Consider the following 24,514-nt stretch of genomic DNA (forward strand, 5'->3'; position numbering starts at 1 on the left):
CCGACATGGGGCTCGATCCCAGGACCCTGGGATCATGACCTGAGCAGAAGGCAGACGCTTAATGACTGAGCCACCCAGGTGCCCCAACAAGGTCTCTATTTAAACTGACTGAAGGCCATAGTCTTTTTATTTTCCATTTGAAACTATGCTCAGCCACGGTGCTCATTCATGCTTATAAATTAGTTTATTTAATAGACAAGGGCCCTTGTAGGAGTCTCCTGTTTCACTTATGGGCCTATTCGGAAACCTGGATCCCACATACTTACATCGTTTCCATTCAGAAATACTTCCCTCCCTCTGGCACCTGATGCTTCTCCTTCATATTCCCTCAAGAGAGCTACACAGAACGAATTTTCTAGCTAACTATGCTCAACTGCTTGAGGTCTCCGGCCAAGTATCCCTGGAGGTAGTTCAGTCTCCACAAGGCATCATCTTTAATTTAGTCTAGATGTAAGCCCAAACCTCATTTGAGAGCACTCCACTTCTGCCAAGAAATTACGTGGCCGTCAAGGAAAGAGCAGGCGGAAAAACCAACCTCATAGAAATTCTAGAATAATTATTTTGTAGTGTTTGGATCATAAATTCTCTATTCTGCTTTTCCCAAACTTTTGTAGCTAGAAATTCTAGAAAGGCATACTTTTCGACATGTCTTATGTCATTGTGTGGAAAAAAAGTTAAAATCCCAAAAAATAAAATCAAGAGATATCATGCACTTAGTAGGACGTCAAAAAGTGCAAGGGTCTATGGTTCAGATATTGAATATTGTTTTCCCTGTGTGAGGATTGGGTTAGTGCGCAGATAACGGAAGCAGAAAAGAATCTGGAGTTTCTTCTAGAGCTCAGCTCTCATCAGTTCTCCTGAGTCATATTCGTTCACACATCTTATGGCAGGTTCTGACGGTACATCGAATTTCACTTTGTGAACTTGAAACAGAGGCGGTGAAGGCAAGGACAGTAGTGGTGGTATTAGTATTGAGGCCAAGAACGCACAGAGCTGGTGTCCTAGGTTCTAGGTACACATAGTGGAGACATACAAGTACTGAGTCTCCTGTGGCTCACCCCCTAGCTGCGTTACTCTGAAAAAGTGCCTTAATTCTCTACACCTCATGAGATTGTTAAGAAAATAACATGGTTTAATGCACATCAATAATTTCTAAAGACACTTTTAAAGTTTTTTAATAGTTATTTTTTAATCGTTATTTTTATATGAAATGACTAGCTTAGATTAATCTTCCTTTTGAGTGTCTAATCACTCAATTACCTCTGATATTTAGCTTTTTGGCAATGCCACTGAGGTGTGCCGAATGTACTATCACTGGTTTTGCGTTACGAGTTTTGTAGCTCCTTTTTTCTTTCTTTCTTTCTTTCTTTCTTTCTTTCTTTCTTTCTTTCTTTCTTTTTCTTTCTTTCCTTTATTTCTTTATTCTTTCTTTCTTTTTTTTTTAAGATTTTACTTATTTTTTCGACAGAAAGAGAAAGGGCGCTCAGGCAGGGGAAGTGGCAGGCAGAGGGAGAGGGAGAGGGAGAAGCAGGATTCTCACAGAGCAGGGGAAACCTGATGTGGGACTTGATCCTACGATCCCAGGATCATGACCTGAGCCGGAGGCAGTCACTTAACCAACTAAGCCAGCCTCCATTTCCTGATCTTCTCCTTTTCCTCCACCACACACACCTATCTCACCGTTTCTGATATGAAGATGATGATGATGACGACGACGATGATAATGACACCATGGACGACAACTTATGGCTACAGTCAACATCAGATATTAAAAGCAAACATGAAAGTCACATTTTGATGGGACGAAACATACGGATAATGGCTCGGCGGATCTCCTTTGTCTTGGCGCTATAAATGAGAGGGTTGAGCACAGGAGGGACAAAGAGGTAAACATTAGACATGAGGACATGTGTGTAGCGTGGGGCATGCTTCCCAAAGCGATGCACTACCGAGACCCCAATCATCGGCACATAAAATGCAAGTACAACCAAGATATGTGACACACAAGTGTTGAGAGCTTTCAGGCGTTCCTTGCGGGAAGCGATGGCCATGACTGAATGCAGAATGAGCACATAGGAGAGGAAGATAAATAACATGTCCATGCCAAAGGTGGATACAAGAACAAAGAAACCGTAGATGCTGTTGATAGTGATATCAGCACAGGCCAGCTTCATCATGTCTGGGTGCAGGCAGTAGGAGTGGGAAAGAACATTGGGTCTGCAGATAGGCAGCCTCTTGAAGAGGAAGGGGAGAGGAAAAAGGATGACGACGCTCCGAGCAGTCACAGCTATGCTTATTCCAGCAATAACCCCATTGGTGAGCACAGTGGCATAGTGCAAGGGGTCACAAATGGCCACATAGCGGTCAAAGCTCATGGCCAACAGAATCCCTGACTCCATCATGGAGAAGGAATGAATGAGAAACATCTGGATCAGGCAGGCATCAAAAGCAATGCTGCGGGCATTGAAGCAGAAGGTTCTGAGCACGGTGGGCAGTGTGGCCATGGACATGGCCACGTCACTGAAGGACAGCATGGACAGGAAGTAGTACATGGGCTGGTGGAGGCTGGGCTCCACTTGAACGGCTCGTAGGATCACAGTGTTGGCTCCGAGGGCCACGGCATACATCACGCAGAGGGGCCCTGCTAGCCACGAGTGAGAGCTCTCCAGACCGGGGATGCCAGTCAGGAGGAAGGAAGCCGGATGAGTGACATTGAACAGTCCCATGGCAGAGGTAGGCCAGGACACTTAACAGAATCAGACCTTGAGGACTTCTGAGAGTTGCCCTTACAGGATGACAAGAAGCCAGGGAGTAGCACACACAGGGCATGAATTGGAAATTCAATTTCCACAGTGGAAATTGATACATTCTGGAAATCACTGGTTAGGGAAAAACATTGATAAACTTCTTTTCTTCATATTTCCCGATCATCAGGCTACAAGCTGGGCTAATAACCCTCTGTTTTATAGAAGAAGGAAGACAGTGATGAATGCTCCACAGATCTCAGTTAGGCACAAGAAAATGTCCAAGTCCTACTACGTAAAGCTATATTATCCACAATTTTAATGCGTCCCCAAAGGAGCATTGAACTGACATGAGTCTAATTCATAGGTAGTTAGTCTAAAGAACACTGACAGTTGGAGTCCTCAGGAGCTCACGTTATTCACCCCTCACCCCAGAGACACAGCCTCGGGTACTGCCTTACTCAGCCCTTCTTACAGTGACACATGTTGCTGACTGCATTCCCAGACCTTAACCATAATGATTCCTCTGTAAGAGTGATTAGAGTTTGTATTCTCCTGGTATTCTGATGTTCTGGAAATTCTTCCACCGTCATTGCCTCATGATGGATGAAGATAGACAGGGCTGGAAGGCTTTCCGTTTTGCAGAGCTGTTTCAGGCTAAGGCACCCTCTTCTGGGAGAGGAACTCCAGAAATATTTTCCATTTCCCCTTCTTCTCCCAACCCTAACAAAGCAGGGCCAGAGTATAATCTCAGAGTCCTTGCTGATCAGGATGGAGGAAAAAGGAGACCTGGATGTCCCAGTTTTCTGAAGGCCCCAGAAATGCTCAGAACTCTTCCTTTCTCCACATTGGGACCAGGTGGTTTAGTGAAAGGGGTGCTGGAGGGGGTAAGGAGCCCTGGGAATAACTCACCTGCCTCTGGCTGCCCCTGGCTGTGTGAGCTTGGGAGAGCCTAGTTCTCTTTCTACACGGAGTCTTTTCCCCCTTATCACTCTTTTTTGGGATATATTCTATGATCCTTTCTGACTCTGATTCATTTACATTTTAATTTCTGGTCAAAGAGAGAATGCCTATGAGAGTTTGCTGTGCAAGAAAGCCCAGACAGGCAGAGATGGACCTGGAGGATGAACAGAGTGGTCTTCTGGTGAAACAGCCTTGAAATCAAGGGTAGGAATAAAGGATTAGAGATGCTTGGCTAAGCCCAGATCGTGTAAAGATTAGAACCAGATGATTTCTCTACTCTTTTACCTCTCGAGTGACTTTTACGTACTTTAATCAGAATTCATCATCGCATGCAAAGTTTTGTAATGTGCGCACTGACCTGTTAGTCGGTCCATTTTGTAGATTGTGAGCACTGTGAATCAGGATTTCAGAAATTCACCTGTGCGCTGAGCTGCCTTTCCTCCCTGAACTGCTGCAATGTTAATGAGTCCTAGCAACATGGATCCCGAGGACGCTGAATCTGCAAGGTGAGCTATGTGTAGAAACAGAGTGCATTGCCCAGAGTTCCACAGTTAGTGGCAGTGCCAGAACAGGAACCCCCATTCAGGGGCTTTGCACCTGCTCTGCTCCCTCTACTATGAGCTCCCCTTTGCTAACTTCGGGGCACGCTGTCCCTCTTCTCCTCCCCCATCCCTTTCCCAGTTTCACTCTTAGAGCAGGGTCAGGAGAGTCCACAAGCTCCACCCTAATGAATTTCAGAACTCACCAGAAGCCAGACAGAGGAGAGACACTGAAGGAACAACAGGCCCTTTTTTTCTATCTGCTAGAGTGAATTCATGCCTGCCCATTTTGTATCTTATTCTCAGCCTCTGGAGAGAGCAGAGTGACGCTGCTTGGTGTCTCAATATTCATTATGAGGGATTTAGCCTCTAGAGGTTCTTAAAGACCATTGAGAATAAAGCATGTGTTCCTGTTTCTTATAAAGAACCCAGCAATTAATCAGCCAGTCCGATTCCCTACCCAGTGCAAGTGCAAGACACCATTAGTGGTAGCTGGGCAGGGGAGTAAGAGAAGAGCTCATTATCTTCTGGGAGATCCCAGGACTATGTTGACCAAGCCCAGCAAATAAGGTCTAAGCAGAACATTTTCTTTACTGACACTTGAAATGGGTTGAATCAGGCTAGTTCTTTCTTCCACTCTGGATGAGAACTGAGTTTCCTGAGAATTCTGGTCACATTCAGATGATAGCATATCCTCTGGGGAGCCTGGTGGGGGTTCACAGTGCACAGGCTGACGTAAGGTCAGACTTTCAGCATTCAGGCTCACACCATTTCTCTTCTCCTGACCCTCACTCGCTAACCTTGCCTTTTGCAGTCTCCTTCTGAAAGGAGAGAGAAGGGACAGTGGCTGCTTCACAATCCCTGAGTGCCTCACCTAGCTGCTTTCATGTTACTGCGTGTGTTCAATGAATAGACCTGACTCTCTCATATTGTGTTTCACGGATTACCAGGAACCTTCTTTCCCTCTTTTACTTCTTCTTCACTTGATTTAAATGCATGTCTCTTTATTCTGTCTGGCTGCTTATGACTTCGTCCAAACACAGATCCCCCTTGTGGGACCATGTGCTCTGCTGGACTGGGTCTAAGGCAACGCCATGACAGCCGTCTCTAGCATATAGCCCATCCCACCTCACAATGCAAAAATACCCCCCTCAAACCAGCACTAGGCTCTCATTCCACGAGCATGGGAACTTTCATCTCTCCAGTTAGATTCACAGGCATGAGGAAGGAACTAGTCCGCCTTGTCTCTCTTTCCCCCAATTTTGGGTCAACATACGGTACGTTAGCAGAATCCTTGAGGGGCCCCTGTGTTGACCCAAAGCAAAGTGGGTTGTACCCCCATCCCTTTCTCTTGGGCGTGGGGAGTGATGTTGAGGACTTAGTTCTTTCTAATAGATCTCTTCAGAAATGTACCCAAATCCTCTAGTTGAGAACTCTTAGAACTTTAGGGTAGAACGTTTCAGTCACAGCACGATTAGCCTTCAGGGCTGGATTATCTCTGCTGTGACCGACGTCCTTCGTGTGGGGGGATATTTAGCAGCATCACTGGTCTTCACGCAGCAGGTGTTCCACCCCAGTTTCCACACCCACAGATGCCCCAGACATTGCCAAATGTCCCCCGAGGGACAAAGCACCCCGCTGGAGAACCCCTGAATTTGGAGAAGCAGTTTAAAGTTTAGCTAACTATTTCTCTGAAAACCAATTCCAAACTTCCCCATGGCTGTTCATTAAGAATATGGTGCCCACCGTCTTCATGTTTTAGCCAATTTGAGATATGAAGAATTCCTTTAAACTTCTGGTCCATGTACGTGCACATCTCAAACTCCTGGCGGATTGGAATGTGTTCTCTCCAAAGGCCGTTTTCTGAGCTGCGGTTGTGCAATTTGGGATTTGCTTATTTTCTTGATGAAACCCCTCCCTCTGCAAGGATTGCAGCTCGAGTGCAGGCAATGCCTTCATTGCTCCCTTTCCCATCATCTTGGTTTACTCCCCAATTTAACAACATCATTCAGAAAGAGGTCTTACCCCACCTGTTGCAGGTTCTCAAACACTACTCTGGTTCAGGCTTTGTGCTTCCGGTGTTGTGCCCCCATCATTTCCTCTACATGGAGTTCTGCCACCTAAGCTCTTCCTGCTGAATCCCACAGCTCTAAGATTTGTTATAAGATTTATCTGTTCCGTGATTCTTTTCTTAATATGTTTAGCTTTTTTGACACCCTAGGGTCTTTTCATTGCTTCTTTAAAGAGTTCATCCAATCTACTGAAATCTCTACAACCTTAAATAAATTATGGACTCCAAGTTATATTCATTGCCTTATACCCTTTACCTAGATCAGTGCCTGGGTTTTGGCTTTCCTTTAGAATGAATAAATGGGTAACATTTTGCCAACTTCAGAACCACAGAAAAGTATCTTACTCCAGGCCTGGAGTGGCTCGGTGTGATAGAGGTATTGAGCAGCTGCTGTTAGGTTGCAGTGAGCCCATAGATGTGCACATATTCAGGGAAATCGCCAAAAATGTGCCCATAAATGACCAGTTATCTCATGTGGTCTCTTGGTATCATCTCCATTTATTGATATTCACTGGTTTTCAAAGTTTTTTTTAAAACTCAGAAGTTGAGGAATATTTTTGGGTGTAAGAAATAATACAAGCAGTACAAGCAGCCTTTTTCAGAATATTACATGGAATTTGGAATCTATCACCCTTAGATTTGAACTTTTTTCTGGCACAAGTGGATTTTTCTCAAACACTTCCTTTTCCTCTATTACACCTGAAATGTTACTGGTGTTGTCAATGTGGAGATTTATTCACCATTTTCTTAGGCTATCGCCACAAAACTCACTTTGAGGACTATGAAGAAGAAAGGTGTCCGGTTTCTTTCGATTCCCCCTGGTATATCTTGGGGGATCAATAGTAATTGTTGAATAAAAAGTGAATGATTAAATGAATTAGCCAAACACCACATCTACTCTATGCTTTGACTTAATTAGAGCTTTCAGACTGTGAAATATGAATCCTGTATCCACATTCATGTCAATTGATTTATAAAAAATTACCCCAAACACTCTCTGCCTATAAAAATAACAAACACTCCTTATCTCATTAAATTATGAGCTCTGAAGCAATGAGACACACCATAAGATGCTCAACATCACTCATCACTAGGGAAATGCAAATCAAAACCACAGTAAAATACCACTTTATACCTCCCAGAATGGTTAGAATTAAAAAGTCAAGAAATGGAAAGTGTTGGTAAGGATTTGCAGAGAAAGGAACACTTGTGCACTGTTGGTGGGAAGTAAACTGGTGCAGCCAACGTGGAAAAAAGCTGAAGCTTCCTCCAAAAATGTAAAATGGAAATACCATATGATCCAGTATGATCTTGTCGTTTGTAACAACATGGATGAACCTGGAGGGTATTATGCTAAGTCAGATAAGTCAGACAGAGAAAGGCACATCCCACATGATCTCCATGTATGTGGACTATAAAAGACAAAGGAACAAAAAAAGAAACAAGAAGGGTGCCTGTGTGGCTCAGATGGTTAAGCCTCTGCCATTCATCTCAGGTCATGGGATGGAGCCCTGCTTTGGGCTCCCTGGTCAGCAGGGATCCTGCTTCTCCCTCTACTTCTACTGCTCTCCCTGCTCTCTCATTTTCTCTGTCAAATTAATAAATAAAATCTTAAAAAGAAAGAAAGAAAGAAAGAAAGAAAGAAAGAAAGAAAGAAAGAAAGAAAGAAAAAGAAAGAAAGAAAGAAAGAAAGAAAGAAAGAAAGAAAGAAAGAAAGAAAAAGAAAGAAAGAAAGAAAGAAAGAAAGAAAGAAAGAAAGAAAGAAAGAAAGAAAGAAAGAAAGAAAAGAAAGAGAAAGAAACAAGAGCAGAAACAGACCCATAAGTGCAGAGAACAAATTGAAAGTTGCCTGGGGGCAGGGCAGGTGAAGGATGGGCAAAATGGGTGAAAGGGAGTGGGGAATACAGGTTTCCACTTATTTAATGAATCAGTCATGGGAATAAAAGTGCCGCATAGGTAATAGAGTCCAGGGTATTGCAATAGCGCTGTAGGGTGAAATATGGCACCTACACTTGGGGGGAGCATAGTGTTGCATATAGATTTGTTGAATCACTGTGTTGTACACCTGAAACTAATGTAATATTGTGTGTCAACTGCACTCAAATTAAAAAAATGTGAACTCTGCCTTATTCCTTAAGCCCCGGGGCTTCTGGGAGTAGCTTATCAGGTGATCTGGCTAGGATCCTCTCATGGTTCTTGCAAGGGCTGCAGTCTCTGAGCATGGTTACGTTTGGAGGATACATTCCCAAGCTCACATGGCTGTTGGCAGAAGGCTCCAGTTCCTGGCTGCACAGCCCTGTCCACAGCAATGTTCTCGACATAGACTTCTCCAGAATTAATGATTTGAGGGGCAGTCGGTATAATGCCACACTGCTTTCTTTCTTTTATTTTCTAGTTTTTTCGAGTTCTTGTTTGCCTCACACATGCTCATTTACTCCTGATTCTATTACAAGTGTCACTGAGCCCACTGTCACATAAATGAGAGGGTTTTGCCCAGGGGCTTGGATGCTCTATCTGGCGATCTCGGGGGTAGTGGAGAAATAAAGGTTTCAGCAGGTAATGCTGATTATCAGAGTAATTTCCAGGCGCTTAAAGAAGCTGAGAGGAAAAGAGGAAAGTTCCATGGATTCAGTGGTTATAAATCACGTGGTGATCACACAACTACTCCCCTTCCCTTTTTGTTCTCTCTCTGACCCTCATTCTCCTTCTCCCCTTCCCATTACTCTTCTCCCTCTTGCTTGTCCTCCTCTTTCTTCCAGAACTTCCTGTGTTTCTTCTCATTGTCTCATCCTTGTCTCTCCTCCTCCATCTGTCTTCTGCTCCCCGTTCCCCTCCACCTTCTCCCTTCTCTCCCGCTTCTCCCTCCTGACCTTCTTCTTCAGCAACAGCTGGGCCGGAAGCACTTCCTCCTGCTCCATGTGAGCAAACCCAATGCTGTAACTTATGGTGCCCCTCCTTCCTGGTCACACTGCCAAGGACAACAAAGCATAGTGAAACAACACCCTGCTTCTACACTGCCTGACTGGCTTGAAGCGCCCTCTGTGTATTCCATCGATACATGTAGAGTTTGATTCAACGCTGGGCTATGCAAAGCATGGTAGAAAGCCCGAGCATATCAATCATATATTTCTAGCTCCAATTTTATTTTCTTCATCCCACTTTCATGCTTTGAAATTATCTTATAACACAGTTGGTCTATCTTATTTAAAATATGGTAACACCCCAGTAGGCAGTCTATAAGCATGTGTTGAATGAATGAACTCATGATTCCTGTTGTTTGATGAAAGTATTTTGAATGTTTCTTGCTTAAGCATTTGTGAAATTCCAGTGTCTGTCCTGTTTAGTTTGTTTTTTTTTTTTAAAGATTTTTATTTATTTATTTGACAGAGGGAGACAGCCAGCGAGAGAGGGAACACAAGCAGGGGGAGTGGGAGAGGAAGAAGCAGGCTCCTAGCGGAGAAGCCTGATGTGGGGCTCGATCCCAGAACGCTGGGATCACGCCCTGAGCCAAAAGCAGATGCCCAAAGACTGTGCCACCCAGATGCCCCTGTTCAATTTTTTCTCATTATAGGTAGAGTGTGTGCTTGGGTACTCCCACACCATGCCTTACCTTCTCCCTACCTGTCTTTTCACCCAGACTGCAATGGATTCACTTGTTCTATTTCCGACTAGACCGTAAATCCTCCCAGAGGAGGATTCCAGTGCTCCCAACCAGCATGTGTCTCCAGGCCCTGACATAGGGCTTGGAATGTTGTATACGGTATTGAATTCGTAAGTATTAGCCACAGTCTAACCTGGGAGACAAAAACCAGGGTCCAGAGACAATACCATCAGAATATAACCACATCAGTTCCTTAAATGGAGAAAAATAATGTAAAAAATTGTTGCCCAAATATTAGAGAACCCACAAGACAAAAAGGACATGTGAAGGTATAAATTCCAAAAGTCACTTCCAACCCTATGTCTGGGCAACAAAAGGAGGGGATGGGAGTGTTAATTCTGACCAGATTGGAAGAGATGCCCCAGAGTTGAAATTCTGACTTTGGAGACTGGGTGCTATTTAGGTGGTGCTGGGGTCTCAAGAGTTTAGACAAGAGACCATTGTGCCTGGGACCCACTCCTCTGGGACGGGGCAGTGAGGGGGGGGGGACCTCCCTGGCTTGTTCTGAGATCTTTCATAGGTCATGGTAAAACGGGTTCTGGAAATGTGGAAACCTGCAAAATTGCACAAATAATCTTATGAAATTAACCCTTCTGGTTCTTGGGTACAGGGGTTTGGCTGGACTTTGCATGACAGAGACAGAATGCAAATCTCTCTTCCCACCCCTGCTTCCCCAAGCCTTCATTTACAGATTTCGGGAGCTGGCTGGCAAAGAAGAAATGCTGTCTGCAGAGGCCTAGCCCCAGTATTACAAAGAGCAGTACAAAAAGTGGGCCTGAAACAGACAGCAACATAATAACTAGTGCAATAAAACAAGGAGTTTAATCCTGGGAATTGTTTACATAGGTTTCAAAAGAGCTGAGAAACTGACCAGCAAAAGGGAATAAAACCTGGAGATTTGCAGCAGCAGGAAACCACTGACTGCAGCCCCCAGGCGAGAGAGTCTCTGGTGTTGGTGCTGGAGCTGCCGCCAAGGTGACCTTGCCTCTAGAAGCGGCAGAGATGCAGAGCCCTGCCAGGTACTTAGCTGCAGGCAGGAGAGTGGAGTGAGTGACAGTCCCCCCGTCTGCTGGTGCTCCTGACCCCTGAACCCATCTCATGCAGGAGGCTGGGAGATTCATGGGATGGTAGGAGGAATTCAGCTGCAGAAGGGTGAGTAGTGGATCTGAGGGTAAACAGGCCTATTCTTCAGACCGGATAGAAGCATCACTCATTTCACTGCAGGGGGGTATCCCTAGCGCTGTAAGAGCCGTGATCTCTCGTGGACGTCCATCCTCAAGCCAGCACCGGGGAAGGGGTCGACTCGCTGCAATGCGTGGAGGGTGAGAGTAGTTGAACATCTAGTGTTCTGAGGGGTAGAAATTCTGTTCGTAAGATCTTTTCTCTCAAAGCCAGGTAGCCAGATTTCTCAGGTAACTACTTCAAGATTGGCACACACAGCTGCTGGAATTCTTAAAGCCTTACCCACGCAAGTGGAACTCACGACTCGTTCTTTATAGCCTTGTTTATTTCTACCACGAAAGCAGTGAAACGCTTTGCTGTAAATGGCTCTGCTTTGATCCGTAGTCTGCACTGCAGAGAGCAGTCTGGGGAAGGAACCTCTAGGCTGGGGCACAGGGATAGCAGGGAGTGTTGACTTGTTAAACGTACACGACTGACCTTGGGACAAAACAAGCTCCAGCTGTAGATTGGATTCTTGTCTTTAACCATATGAAAAGATATCAATTATCTAAGTACATAAATTTATCCCATAACACATATAAGTACCAAGTTTATGCAAGAGATATCAGAGTTGGTTTTAAGGGGGTTTTAAGATATATGAGATGGTTTTGCTTTAGTTTGAATTTTCGCTGCGGTTTTTAATGTGGTGTGTTCTTTCAAAAGAATGGTCTGTGTCTTTTATTATTCTATTATTCATATTATTTGCCACCATCAGGCAAACCATCCAGGGGGCAGGGCCAGAGTCAAAGCTAACGGGTGGGACTGGGGATGGAAAGCACGTTGAGCAGTCCCTTTCTTGGAGACGCCTTGTTTTATCAGGTCCTCAGCTCGGGGCGCCTTCCTTCTCCATGGTGGGACACCCGGCTTCTGATTGCTTTCTCGTTGTTGCTGGGTGGTGGACGGTCCAGGTGGGCCAGAGCTGGGCTACGTTGACCCTTGGCTCTGGCTGAACTTCCAAGCCCCCCCAGTGAGTCAGGCATTGGATGGGGATGTTGGGCCTGATGCTGAGGTGTAAGGGAGTCTCCTGTGCCCCCCTCTATATGAGTTCTGATGAGGACCGGCATACAGAGTGGGCTGCTCCCCCAGGTAGTTAAAAAAAATTCCGAACATTTTATCATGTACAATTTCAAACACACAGAAAACCTGAAATAATTTTACAGTGAAGATTGGTCTACTTACCACAGATCCTCAGTATTTTATTATGCTTGCTGTATCGTGTATCTACTTATGTAGCCATTTCTCTATCATCCATCAGTCCATTTATTTTACTGATGCATTTCAAAGTAAGTTGCAGCATCAATGCACTTCTCCCTGCATAGTTCAGCATTCTTATCATTAACTGAGGTTTAATATTTTGTGTATTCTTTGATTTCTTTCAGACATATAATGCACAGACCTTACAAGCGATAAGTTTTGATAAATGCATTGATTTTCTTGTGAAATATTTTTATGACCTACTTCTAGGTAGTCTCTGAGGCATATTTGCATGGTTGAATGGATCGGTTTCTCAATATTTATCTTCTTTGCAAGAATAGGCACAGTTGCTCGGTATAACGTCAGCTTTGAGAATAACACCTGCAGGGGAATAATGCTCAAAAATGTGGGTTTTTAAAAAAAATGTTTTGCTTGGTTTTATTTGAATTGAACTAAGTTTATAATTTTTAGGCTCCAACAGTGTTGGAGTCAAAGGAATGCTTAAATAAGAAGCACGCTGTGGAAGCTGACATACATTTGTACAAAAAATATTCAATGCATTTAAACTCCATATGTGAATCTGTGAGTAGAAGTGGCGACGGGAAGTCATTAGATGTGTTGTTGATCTCTTAACGAGAAGGTGGATATGTTTGAAATGTATACTTTTGGGTATGTGATCATAGGAATATATTTGAACTATATTGTTTCTTCAAGGATGCATATGAGTGTCCAATGATTTCTGAGATTATGTCTATAATCTACATGAGTTCTATAATTAATGTAAGAATACAGAGATTCTGGTGTGTGTTTGGGGTGTCAAGATATGTGCTTGGTGACTAGAGAATTGGGCAATTGAGCATATTTGTGTTTATCTGTTTGTGTTTGGATTGAAAAGAGGCAGCGTGAATGTTAGTAAATAAATGGCTGAATATGACTAGTGCTTTGGTTATGGGAGTCTCAGAATGTCTGGGACTGGGCACGCTTGTGTGCATACATGTGTTTCTATCCCCTGATCAAGGACAGATTACCATAGTAATGGATATGGATGATGACATCAGGGATGATGAGGCCAAGAACAGGATTCTCCTGGGAGCAATTCTCATATGGCCCAACTCACTACTCATTGATACCACCTTCTCTATTATCTCCACTTTCCCTCCTCACACCACAAACAAACGAGCCCTGGGATTCTAGGGTCATCATAAATATATGAGTCGTAGGAGAGTGAGTTGATGCTGCTTTTCCTGCTGGACTCACAGATCAGTACATCCAGCTGCAGGGAAAAGAGCCATCTACCACCCAGTGAGTGCCCTTCCTTCGGATTGCCCATGTGGGCTCCTTATCTAGAAGGAGCCCGCTCTTACTGCAACTTCAGATAGACTCTGCCCCTCATATTTCCCCTCCAAACATGAGCCAAATCTTTGCCGGCAAAGTCAAGGATCACAGATTCTGATGCCAGGTCTCATCTTCACCAAAACCCTGATACCAACCCATATACCCTTAAAGTTAAGGAGATCTAGATGCATCAGATCTAGATTTGTCTTCAGTGTATTCCAGACCTTCATGTGTCTGCAGTTGGAATTGTCTCGTATACCTAACTGTTGGGTGTGCAGCTGGAGACAAAGACCAGAACCAAACGAATTGAAGTCATTCAGCCATGTGTGGTATTCAATCTTAGCTAGATTTTTAGTATTGACTATGTCATGGGAATATAATTGGTGGGAATATAACCATGGGTTTATTAATGCTGATGTATTCTTTGTGGCACTGTGTGTATATGTGTGCGTGTGCGTGTGTGTGTGTGAGTGTGTGTGTAAGTCTGTGTTCTGGAGAGTATAAATATGAGAAGATACTTGAAATATATTGTATAATATATTATAGCTACGAGTCTTCCTAAATTCTGTGGTTGTGATAATGTTGTGTGTGACCAAAGGAGTGCATGATAGTTTCTGTCTGCGGGATGTGCGATAGTCCCTATGGATATCTGAGTGCATAAGTGTATGCAGGAGTATAAACATGTGCATTTAATGGTACCTTTGTGTGACCATGTGTATGTTCCTGTTCATCCACATCCTGTGCGGAAGAGCCACGTTGTTGTATCCGTCTCCATCTTCTTGACTGTTCTTCCTGGGTTAGCCACATGGAGGAATCCTTCACTGATACCCTTATGGTCCAAACAATGAGAAATGTTTGTTAGGTGGTGGCACAGCATGTTTTCATTGGGGTACAAGTTTTCAGAGTTGCTCTCTAGACTGAGGATGAAACTGTGGAGTGTGGATAAAGTATGACCTTCTGGTTTACCTAAATTTGCATACCAGGATTTAAGGACAGTGGGTTATATCCATCTTGTGAGAGAGACCTTAGTATCTGTTGGTTCTCTTAAGAGTCTTTCTGTTTCTTCAGTATGTGGAAATAATCTTTGAGGGAAGATGATGAAAAAACAAATCTGGATAGGCTGGATTTGAGAAGACTCCTTGGAGACATTGTCTTTAAACCTGGGTTGGGAGAAAGACATTTGGGGGGGGAGGGGGAGGGGGAAGAAATCCCACCTGTTCAAGGGTTCATTTGGAGTCTCGTTTGGATGAGAGAAAACAACAGAACAGACAATTCCTTCTCGCGGCCCACATACTTCCAGGATTTTACTAACATCCGGGTGTTCTCCAGTCTCTGGGCATCATCTAATTTCACTGTGTTTACTAAGAGGATTGGGAAAAAGATGGCATTTCTAGAAAGTCAAAGGAATAAAGAGTCGTTATAAGGACATAGGGGAGTCATTATGCTTAAATTCCAAAGAGGAACTTTATTTTATATTTAAATTTTAAATATAGATTTTCCTAGTTTTATTGTGATATTATTGACCTATAGTATATGTCAGTTTAGGGTATACAATGTGATGATTTGATGCACATATATTACAAAATAGCACCACAGTAAGATTAGTTAACACCTCCATTCCCTCACATAATTTCCATTTTGTGTGTGTGTGAGGTGATAACATTTACGATCTACTTTGTTGATGACTTTCCAGTATATATTATAGCATTGTGATTTATAATCACCCTTCTGTTTTTAGAATTACAGAATTTATTCATCTTAGAGCTGGAAGCCTGTACCCACTGACTAACATCTCCTCATTTCCCTCACCCCCCCCCCCAGCCTCTGGCAACCACCACTCTATTCTCTACAGAATGGAGCTTTAACTTTGAGATATCAAGTACTATGAAAATAGTTACAGAGATATTTTGAATTAAGGTTGAGAAGAAGTCTTTTTTATTTTTAAAGATTTATTTATTTATTTGAGAGAGAGAGAGAGAGCGTGAACCGGAGGGGCAGAGGGAGAGGAAGAAAGAATTCAAAGCAGACTCCATGGTCAGAATGGAGCCCTATGCTGGGCTCGATCTCACAACCCTGGGATCGTGACCTGAGCTGAAACCAAGAGTCGGATGGTTTACTGGCCGCCACCCAGGCGCCCCAAGGCTGAGAGGAAATCCTTTATGGTATGGTTTTCTCAATCTGCACCATTCTGATTGTGTTTACTTTTCCTGGTGTTAGACTGACACTGCTTAAGGAGAAAGACAAAGGAAGAGGAGTCAGTAACAAAGCCACAGAAAGAGATGCCACGTCGGGGGAAACCGAGTTGCCAACAATATTAACTCTGATGGAGAGCTTACATGGATGAAGACAGACAATGTCTCCATCCAGTTTAGCGGCAAAGAGGTCACTGGTGAGCATAGAGGTGAGGGTAGAGAAAGTCGTTTTGGTTGGGAGGGGGAAGTGTGGAAACCACAATACCATAAATTGAACAGTGATAGAAGGTAAGGTCAATAAGTTTGAAACCCTGACTTTCAGGATCTCAGAAAGGAACTGGAAAAGCAGACATATAAACAAGCCCCCTTTCCATGGTATCTAGAGAGACAGTGTTTCAAGAAGTTTGACTAAGAATTAAGGAAGGTAATAGAGAGGCAGCAAGAGAGGGAAGGTTGTGTCTTGATGACGATCTGTCTGGTCTTGTACATGCTTATTGCCTGAAGGGAAAGAGACAGAAAAGGAGAGGCTGGACATGCAGTACAAGAGACTAACGGAAGAGGTTTCTGCAAGAGATAGCAAGAAATGGAATTCTGGAGGTGGGGGGGGGTGACGAGGGGTGACATCTCTTTCTCAGAAACCAGTGGGTAAGAACAGATAAAGATGTGAGTTTAAAACTTAGCTAGTGGTAAAATGACTGTCGGCGTGTCTCTGTTCCAGTAAAACACTTGCTGCTTTGGTTTTATCCAGCTGTACACCCAGAAGTTTGGCTATAGAAACTATCAAAGGTTGGGTTTCCTGTATGAATGTGAAAGAGAAACAAAGAAAAGATGAGGGTACCAGTCCCAGTGGGAGAGTGGGTCGGAGAAAAATTGAGGGGGAGCTCATAGACAGGCCAGGATAATATGGGAGAGTTCTTGAGATGCTGAGAGCAGTATGTGGGCATGAGAAGGTAGGAGAGGTGGAAGGTCGGAGGCTGTTGTAATAAACTAAAAAATAAAGGAATGTAAGATTTCAGAGGTGGAACTGTTGGTGATGACACATCCAGGGGCAGCCATGGGACGGGGAGTCTGAGGAGAAATCTCGGTAAAGGTTATTGAAGCTCTAAGTTCACAGGGTAGAATTTTCACCTGCACCATCAACCAAAGGGTTCCCAACGGCATGGGTGGTGTTTCCTTTTCCCTGTTTATCTTAATTTCTGTCTGTCCCAGTTTTCCAGGAGATGGCTTCTGGGGTGAGATAGGGGAAGCAAGGGGATGATGCACTTTAGGGGGAAGATTAGGGGGCCTCATTCATGTTGTCTCTGGCCTTGTTGCCTTGCCACATCGTGGGCACTCACCTGATCATCACCCTTCATGGAGTTTCCACCATGGACCAGACAGGGTACTGGGCACCGGTGATACCGGAATGAGTAGAACCCAGTTACTATCCTCAGAGAGCTCATAGTTTAATGAGAGAAGCAGGAACATAGACAAACACTCAATCTCTAACCTTTTGTGTTGGAGACAGGATGTCTGAAAGAAAGTGAAGAACTCCCCCAACACACCCTCTGGGGCTCACCCCCCCCATCTGTATTCTCCCACCTGCCTGCCATGTTGAGCCTCAATGATACCCCCTTCCAGCCAGCCACACTCCAGCTGACAGGCATTCCGGGGATGCAGGCAGGCCATGCCTGGGTTGCCCTGGTTTTCTGCATCCTCTACCTGATTTCCATCACAGGCAACCTCAGCATCCTCGCTCTGGTGGTTCGGGAGCCTGCTCTGCACCAGCCCATGTACTACTTCCTCTCTATGCTCTCTCTCAACGATCTGGGAGTGTCCTTCTCTACACTTCCCACTGTGCTTGCTACTTTCTGCTTCAACCACCGCCATGTTGGCTTCGATGCCTGCTTGGTTCAGATGTTCTTCATCCATACGTTCTCTTTCATGGAATCAGGCATACTGCTGGCCATGAGCTTTGATCGTTTTGTGGCTATTTGTGACCCACTACGCTATGCCGCTGTGCTCACCAACAGCCGCATCTTGGCTATGGGCCTGGGCATCCTTGCCAAGAGTTTCATCACTCTCTTCCCTTTCCCCTTTCTGGTAAAACGACTGCCCTTCTGCAAAGGCAGGATTTTGCATCATTCATACTGCCTCCATCCAGATCTCATGAAAGTGGCACGTGGAGACATCCGTGTTAACAACATCTACGGGCTCTTTGTCGTCATTTTCACCTATGGCATTGACTCGGTGTTCATCCTGCTTTCCTATGCATTGATCCTGAGAGCCGTGCTGGCCATCGCATCGCAGGAGCAGCGGCTCAAGGCACTCAACACCTGCATGTCACACATCTGTGCAGTGCTGGCTTTTTATGTGCCCATTATTGCTGTCTCTATGATCCATCGCTTCTGGAAAAGTGCCCCACCTGTTGTTCATGTCATGATGTCCAATGTCTACCTGTTTGTACCCCCCATGCTCAACCCCATCATCTACAGTGTGAAGACAAAGGAGATACGCAGAGGGATCTTCAAAATCCTTCATAAATCCCAGAGCTGAGGAAGGCCACTGAGAGAAGTCCCACGGAGAAAAGACTGGGGCTGGCTTGCCAGCTTTAGGAATGCTAAAGCACGGGGCGGGGAACAAAAATCTTGAGCTGTGAATATGGAACTAATAAGAGAACATGTAACTCAATGAAATGTCATAAACTTATATTGAACTTTTACCATCTAAAAGAACTTGTGCTGGTCACTAAGAACGTTCTAATGGTGAACAAAGCATATTGTTAAGTAAGAGATAGACCTATCAAGGAAAAAACATAAAAATGAGTAACAGATGCCCGAAAAATGTGTGACATATATGGAAACAATGAAAATTTTACCGAGCAAACAGGCTGAGCACACATAATCCTACCACGACTCAGAGTGAGGGAAATGATAAACATTAGACACAAAATTCTGTGAAGGCTTGGTGCTTCGTGCGGAAAAGACCTATTTGGTTTTCGGAGATCAGGATAAGACTGTGTGTGTGTGTGTGTGTGTATGTGTGTGTATAAAGTAGTTTGTGAAGGATGAGAGGGGTTAGGGTACTTGGTACGGAGTGGTAGGAAGAAGAGAAGGTGATGATCTTAGCATAAATAACTGCCTGAGAAGAAATCTTTAGGCAAAGGAAGGCTAGAGCCTTACTGTTGCAACTGTGGCCCAATGAACAGCAGCACTGGTATATCTGGTGGCCTGTTAGAGAAACAGAACCTTAGACCTCACACAAGACCTCCTGAATTCAAATTGTATTTAGTAAGACCTGTGGGTGATTAAAGCTTGAGAATCCCAGTGCTACTCTTCAAGCACCACTAAGGTAAGGCCCATGTGATGTGTAACAAAAACAACAAGACTCATGAGTTAGAGCAGTCTGGAAAAGTGATTCTCAAAGTGTGATTCCCAGACCAGCATCACCAGCAAAGTTTGGGAATTTGTTAAGTGTGCAGATTCTCAGGCCCTCCCTCAGATCTCCTAAACCAGAAACTCTGGGAGGTGAGGTCTAACAATCTGTGTTTTAATAAGTCCTCCAAGTAATTCTGATATAATTCTCAAAGCTTGAGAAGCTTTAACTCAGAATATTGGCCTAGAATATTCAGAAGAATTGTAAATAGCTTTGTTTAGACAAAGGGGAGTTTTCATATTGAGAAACTTAGGAAGCATGATCTTGAGAAGATTGTGGGTGGTTCTCTCTCTTTTTTAAGATTTTATTTATTTATTCATTATTTTTTTCTTTAAAGACTTAGCAAGGTTTTTATCGGGGGCTAGTCAGGTAGGCAATTTCTATTGGCAATACCAAAATTGCAGCCCTCCAGGAGGAAAGCAGTGGCTCAGCATAAATCACATCGTCTGCATAAACAGTTTGAGCCTAGTGAGTCACTCTTAACAGTTTGGGTGGTGGGAACCCCCTAGAGATCTAGGTTCCCAGATGCCAACTGAGGGCCACTTTGCAAGATGACCGCTCTAAGCGTAAGCTGTCTCGGGCCTGCTATGTTAACGCTTTCTGCACACCTAACACCCCACCGATAAAGATGCTTTTCAGTAGAGTCAAGCTTGTGCCATGAGTAAATCTGAATATCAGTGAGGTTTTCATGGTGAAGAACAAAACAGCCTCGAGAAGCTTATTCCATGAAATTTGGCATAGGTGATTCCATGAAGGATAAAATCAGCTACTGGTGCTGGTGGCGATCTGGGAGACTGGAGTTCTGACGTTCACCTGTCCTTGTAGAACAGTAAACTTAGTTGAAGATCCGGTATATCGTGACTCCACAAAAGCACTCAGTGAAGAAAGAACCCAAACGTTCCGCCCGTTTAAGCAAGAACCACTGTCCCCTGGGTTTTGAGGACTGTAACGATTTCCAGCCTTTGCTCACGTGAGTCTGCTCTGTCTTGTGAAAACTCTCCCCACAGGCACCCCTTGAATTAACGCACGATCAGAGGTAGCAGAGAAGTTATCACACTGTGGGTGGGCACACAGTGTCTGAGGGCACTTGGGCATATGCGTATTTACTCATGGTATCTCAAAATTAAAAGTCCCTAAATAATCCCCAGCAAGGGTCTGCTCCAATTGTTCTGCTTGGCTGAGATCCAGTTGTAGGGCTCCTGGCTTTCAAGGAGTGCCAGACTCACCTCCCTTTCTCCTGACACCCTTCCCCAGAAGCTTACTCCGAGGATAGTGCACAGACAAAATTTTATTTATTTATTTTAGAAAGAGAGAGAGAGAGGAGGAGGGGCAGAGGGGGAGGGAGAGGGATAAGCCAACTCTGCGCTGAGCACTGAGTCCCACCTGGGGCTCCGTCTCATGACCCTGAGGTCAGGACCTGAGCCAAAATCAAGAGTCAGATGCTTAAGCGACTGAGCCACACAGGTGCCCTGTGGGTGGTTTTTAAAGCTGGGGGAGACTGAGTGCAGGACAGAGGCATATGGCGCTGCGAGGTGAAGGGAAATGCAGATTTACAGCCTCTTACCTCCACAAGGTGGTGCAGGGGGAACAGGGCAGTAGCTTCACAGAAGGATTTGATGGACAATCCCCAGCCCTTCCACAGTCACTCTGAGGCCCCTGTCCAATCATGTGATTCCCTTCTTTACCCCCCAATTCTCACCCCATGCCATCACCGCCTACCTGGAATCCAAAATTCAGGCAAGCTTTAATTTTAAGGCTGCCCTCTAGGCAATTAGAGGGGAGAAAAAAATCAGTTGTTTGTCACGGTGGGATGTGGGACCTTGCCAGTTGTCAATGGGATTTCAATGCATACCAGTCCCTTGACCAACACCTCTCCGAGGCTTCTCTCTCTTTTCTACAAAGGCTATGAACTTCTTTCTAAAGATTATATTTCTTTTTTTAGAAGGGCTATTCCTAATCTGGTTATAGGCTTCTACACCAAACGTGCACCGGCATTGGGCCCATCTTTGCTTTGCTCTATTATGGAAAATCCTACTTGTACTCCACAGGGTGCATTTATTTCTCTATTCAAGCTTTCTGGGGGAAAGTGTTTCATAATATCCCCAGAGATAACCTTTAACACTTATAAAAGTCCCTTTTGTGGGGATTTGTACAGATGTTATGTTCAGTATTTTCACTCCAAACCAGTACTTAGGATTTCTGTTGACTTTTCCTGTCAATTAACGGAAACAGAACCTGAATCTTAAAAAAGGACTTTTCAAAAGTCAAAAAAAAGAGATAATGGCAGTCACACCTAAAATCCTGCACCTAGCACAGTGTGTGCTATGCCCAGTACCTGTCAATTCAATGAACAACCAAACGACTAATTAAATAAATGAATTAATCAATCAGATCTGACCTGATGCCTGTTCCCCATCATGTTGTCTCTAATGACATGGCTCGAGTCACTTGGCCCTATGACTTCTCAAAGTCTCACCCCTCCTCATGGGGCTTATGCCCAATCTGCATTTTTTAAGTCTCCCCCCACCCCAGTGAATCTCTGACCTTATTCACAGGGTTGTCATCTGCATTCCCTTGAATTCCATTTCGGGGTTCCCAACTTATTCATCTGACTCAACCAATTCTACAGTAGTGGAAAGCAGAAAGTGCTCTTAAACTGCCTCTCTGAGGTACTTCAAAGTTCTTCATGAGGAGGGGGACATTGTCTCTATATCCATCATCTGTTGGCTTTCCCCATGTATCCCACCCCTTGATTAGCAAAGGGGAGAGAGCTCTCCTGCTATGCCTTCTTTAAATATATCTTTACCCTATTTGAAACTGAAACAAGGTGAGGTCAACTGGAATACTTAATGGGAAGTCTAGATATTTGGAAAAGAATTTGTTAGGGGAATCTGAAACTGGGGACTCCAGCAGTACTTATGATAAGGATAATTATCATGTGAGGTACAATCACGTTAAAAACTGTCACTTTCTTCTTTTCATTTGAACATCTACCCCTATAGATAGGTGTTAGCCTTCTTATGAATTAGATCCCGAGTTGAAGAAATGCTAATCTCTTGACCTCATGCAGGTGGTAGATGGTAAAACTAGGACTCAAACCTACATCTCTGTGACTTTGAACCCCACAGTCTTTCACCTGGGATGTCTCTCCTGGAGGAGACCCCAGAGCTTGGTGAGGGGTTGAGTGCAAGGGATGGGAGTGAGAAGTGAGTAGGGAACAGCTATGATGAGTGGGCGAAGGAAGCTATAGTCATATACCTTATTGGTTAGATCCTGGGCTCCAAGCTCCCTTGAGCTCTCAGTCCTGGTGTTTGCCCACTGGGGTCTAAGTTTTAGGTTCTGTCTGAGATATAGGTTTTAAGCCCAGAATTTGAGGATGTAGACTCCTGGTTCTGGGCTGAGAGTTCCAGTTTCAAGACTGGATAATGGGGGCCAAGGGGATGTTGCCGTGGAGCTTGGGGGAGTTTGACTTCATCCTCTTCATCACAGGGAAGGAGTTAGGATTCTTATTTTCTGTGTGGAGAGAGGGAAGTATATTTAGGAGATGTGTTTTTCTTTTCTTTCTGTTCCCAAGGTGAGACCTAATCCCCCTCCTTTTCCCATCACCAGCTCAGCATCACCCGCAGGCACACCAGGGCCCCAGGGACTTGGTCTCTGGAGACTCTCACTCAGAGACATACGGAGTCCGCCTCGTCTCTTGGCTTGTGCCTGCCTAAGGCTTGTTTTCATGCCCTCGTGAGCTCTGACCTATGCTCTTTCAATCTCACTGCCATTTCACAGAACTCTCTCAGGTGAGTCTGAGTCTGCGTCTCCAAGCTATGCGTGCAAGAATACGTTTCGGTCTACGATTCCATCTGTGCCTCTGAGGGTCTCCTGGTCTCTCTCATGGCTCTGAATCTTTGAGTGAGTCTCTGTCAAGCTATGTATGGGCTGTGTATTCACAGCAATTTGTTTGGCCTGTGATGGAGAGGTTTAAAAAAAATATATCCCCAGATCTTATTTTCATGGAGGTTTCCTACAAATAGAATAATATTTATTCAAATGCTCCTATGTCCTCCCACACACTTTGAGAAAGGGTGCTGGAAAGTGGTTTAGAGAAAGACACATGATCACATGGCAGGGGTTGAGAGCTGGCCTCTCTTGGGCCCCACGCAGATCCACAGCCGTGATATTCTCAGTGTCATGGAATGAGAGAGATCTTGGCAGGCTGGACATCAGGCCAGAGGGCAGAAAGAGTTGAAAGGGCCTTTAATCCCAATTCAGCAGGTGCTGGAATTGACCCTTCAGTATTCCCATCAAGGATTATCCAGTCTTTGCTTGAATATCTCCACCGACCAGAAGATTATCACCCTATGGTGCAGCTTTGACTCTTAGAAAAATCTTCCTAATGTGGGCTCAAGACTGTCTCCGTGTGAGCCCCACCTCACGTAGCTCCTCTTATACCCACTCCCACACTTTCTACCTCTTCTCTGTCTCCTTTTCTCAAGACACAATGGGTTCCTTCCATGTTCTTTGAATGACTTGATCCCCTTGCCTTTGAGTGTGACCCAGCTGGTTTACTTCCGATCTAGAGTGTGGGACCCAGAGCTGAAAGCACTTCAGTTATGGTCCTGAGCAGTGTGTTCAGGCTTTTATTAATTCATGATTTCTTAAGCATGTCTATGTGTTAGAATTATATGACGTGCTAGGAAAGTAAGAATGGACAAGCAAAGTCCGACCCTAAAAGAGCTCAAAGTAGGACAGGAAGGACAGAGGCATGAGTGTAATTCTAGCAAAATGGGAAAAATCTGTACACAATATTTTAAAGTCAGAGGTAAGAAAGTTATTATTTCTGTTTAAATAGTATTAGGAAACGGTGCAGATAAAATGAAAATTTTGAGTATGAATGATAGTACGAATTAAGAAAATTATCAAAGAAGATAAGAAAATGTAAGCAGGGGGAAAAGTATGGAACTCTAAATGTATATGTTAGGACATATTATCTTCTGAATAAAGTACTTCTGTTAACAAAGACTAAAACCCATGAATTTTTTATAAGCTACACATGACACTGTCGATCCATATTAGATTTATTCTCGAGACACTCTGACAGGAGGACTTGTGGTAAGGAAATGAAAAATCAGGTACTTTATGCAGCTAAAGGCACTTAGCATAGGTAATCTGAAGAAGGGAAGATTACA

The 24,514-nt window shown here is 44.2% G+C and overlaps 2 protein-coding genes across 2 annotated transcripts; one reads left to right on the forward strand and one right to left on the reverse strand.

The window, feature by feature from the left end:
• Positions 1–1,787: 1,787 nt before the first annotated feature.
• Positions 1,788–2,726, reverse strand: LOC123787614 (olfactory receptor 51I2). Its single transcript, XM_045790422.2, has one exon. The coding sequence runs from the start codon at positions 2,724–2,726 to the stop codon at positions 1,788–1,790; it is 939 nt and encodes a 312-aa protein (XP_045646378.2).
• Positions 2,727–17,510: 14,784 nt separating this feature from the next.
• Positions 17,511–18,455, forward strand: LOC123803723 (olfactory receptor 51I1). Its single transcript, XM_045815379.2, has one exon. The coding sequence runs from the start codon at positions 17,511–17,513 to the stop codon at positions 18,453–18,455; it is 945 nt and encodes a 314-aa protein (XP_045671335.2).
• The last annotated feature ends 6,059 nt before the right edge of the window (positions 18,456–24,514 follow it).

The sequence above is a fragment of the Ursus americanus genome, chromosome 16 (assembly GCF_024610735.1).
Source record: "Ursus americanus isolate L20-20 chromosome 16, mUrsAme1.1.p, whole genome shotgun sequence".
Taxonomy (NCBI): Eukaryota; Metazoa; Chordata; class Mammalia; order Carnivora; family Ursidae; genus Ursus; species Ursus americanus.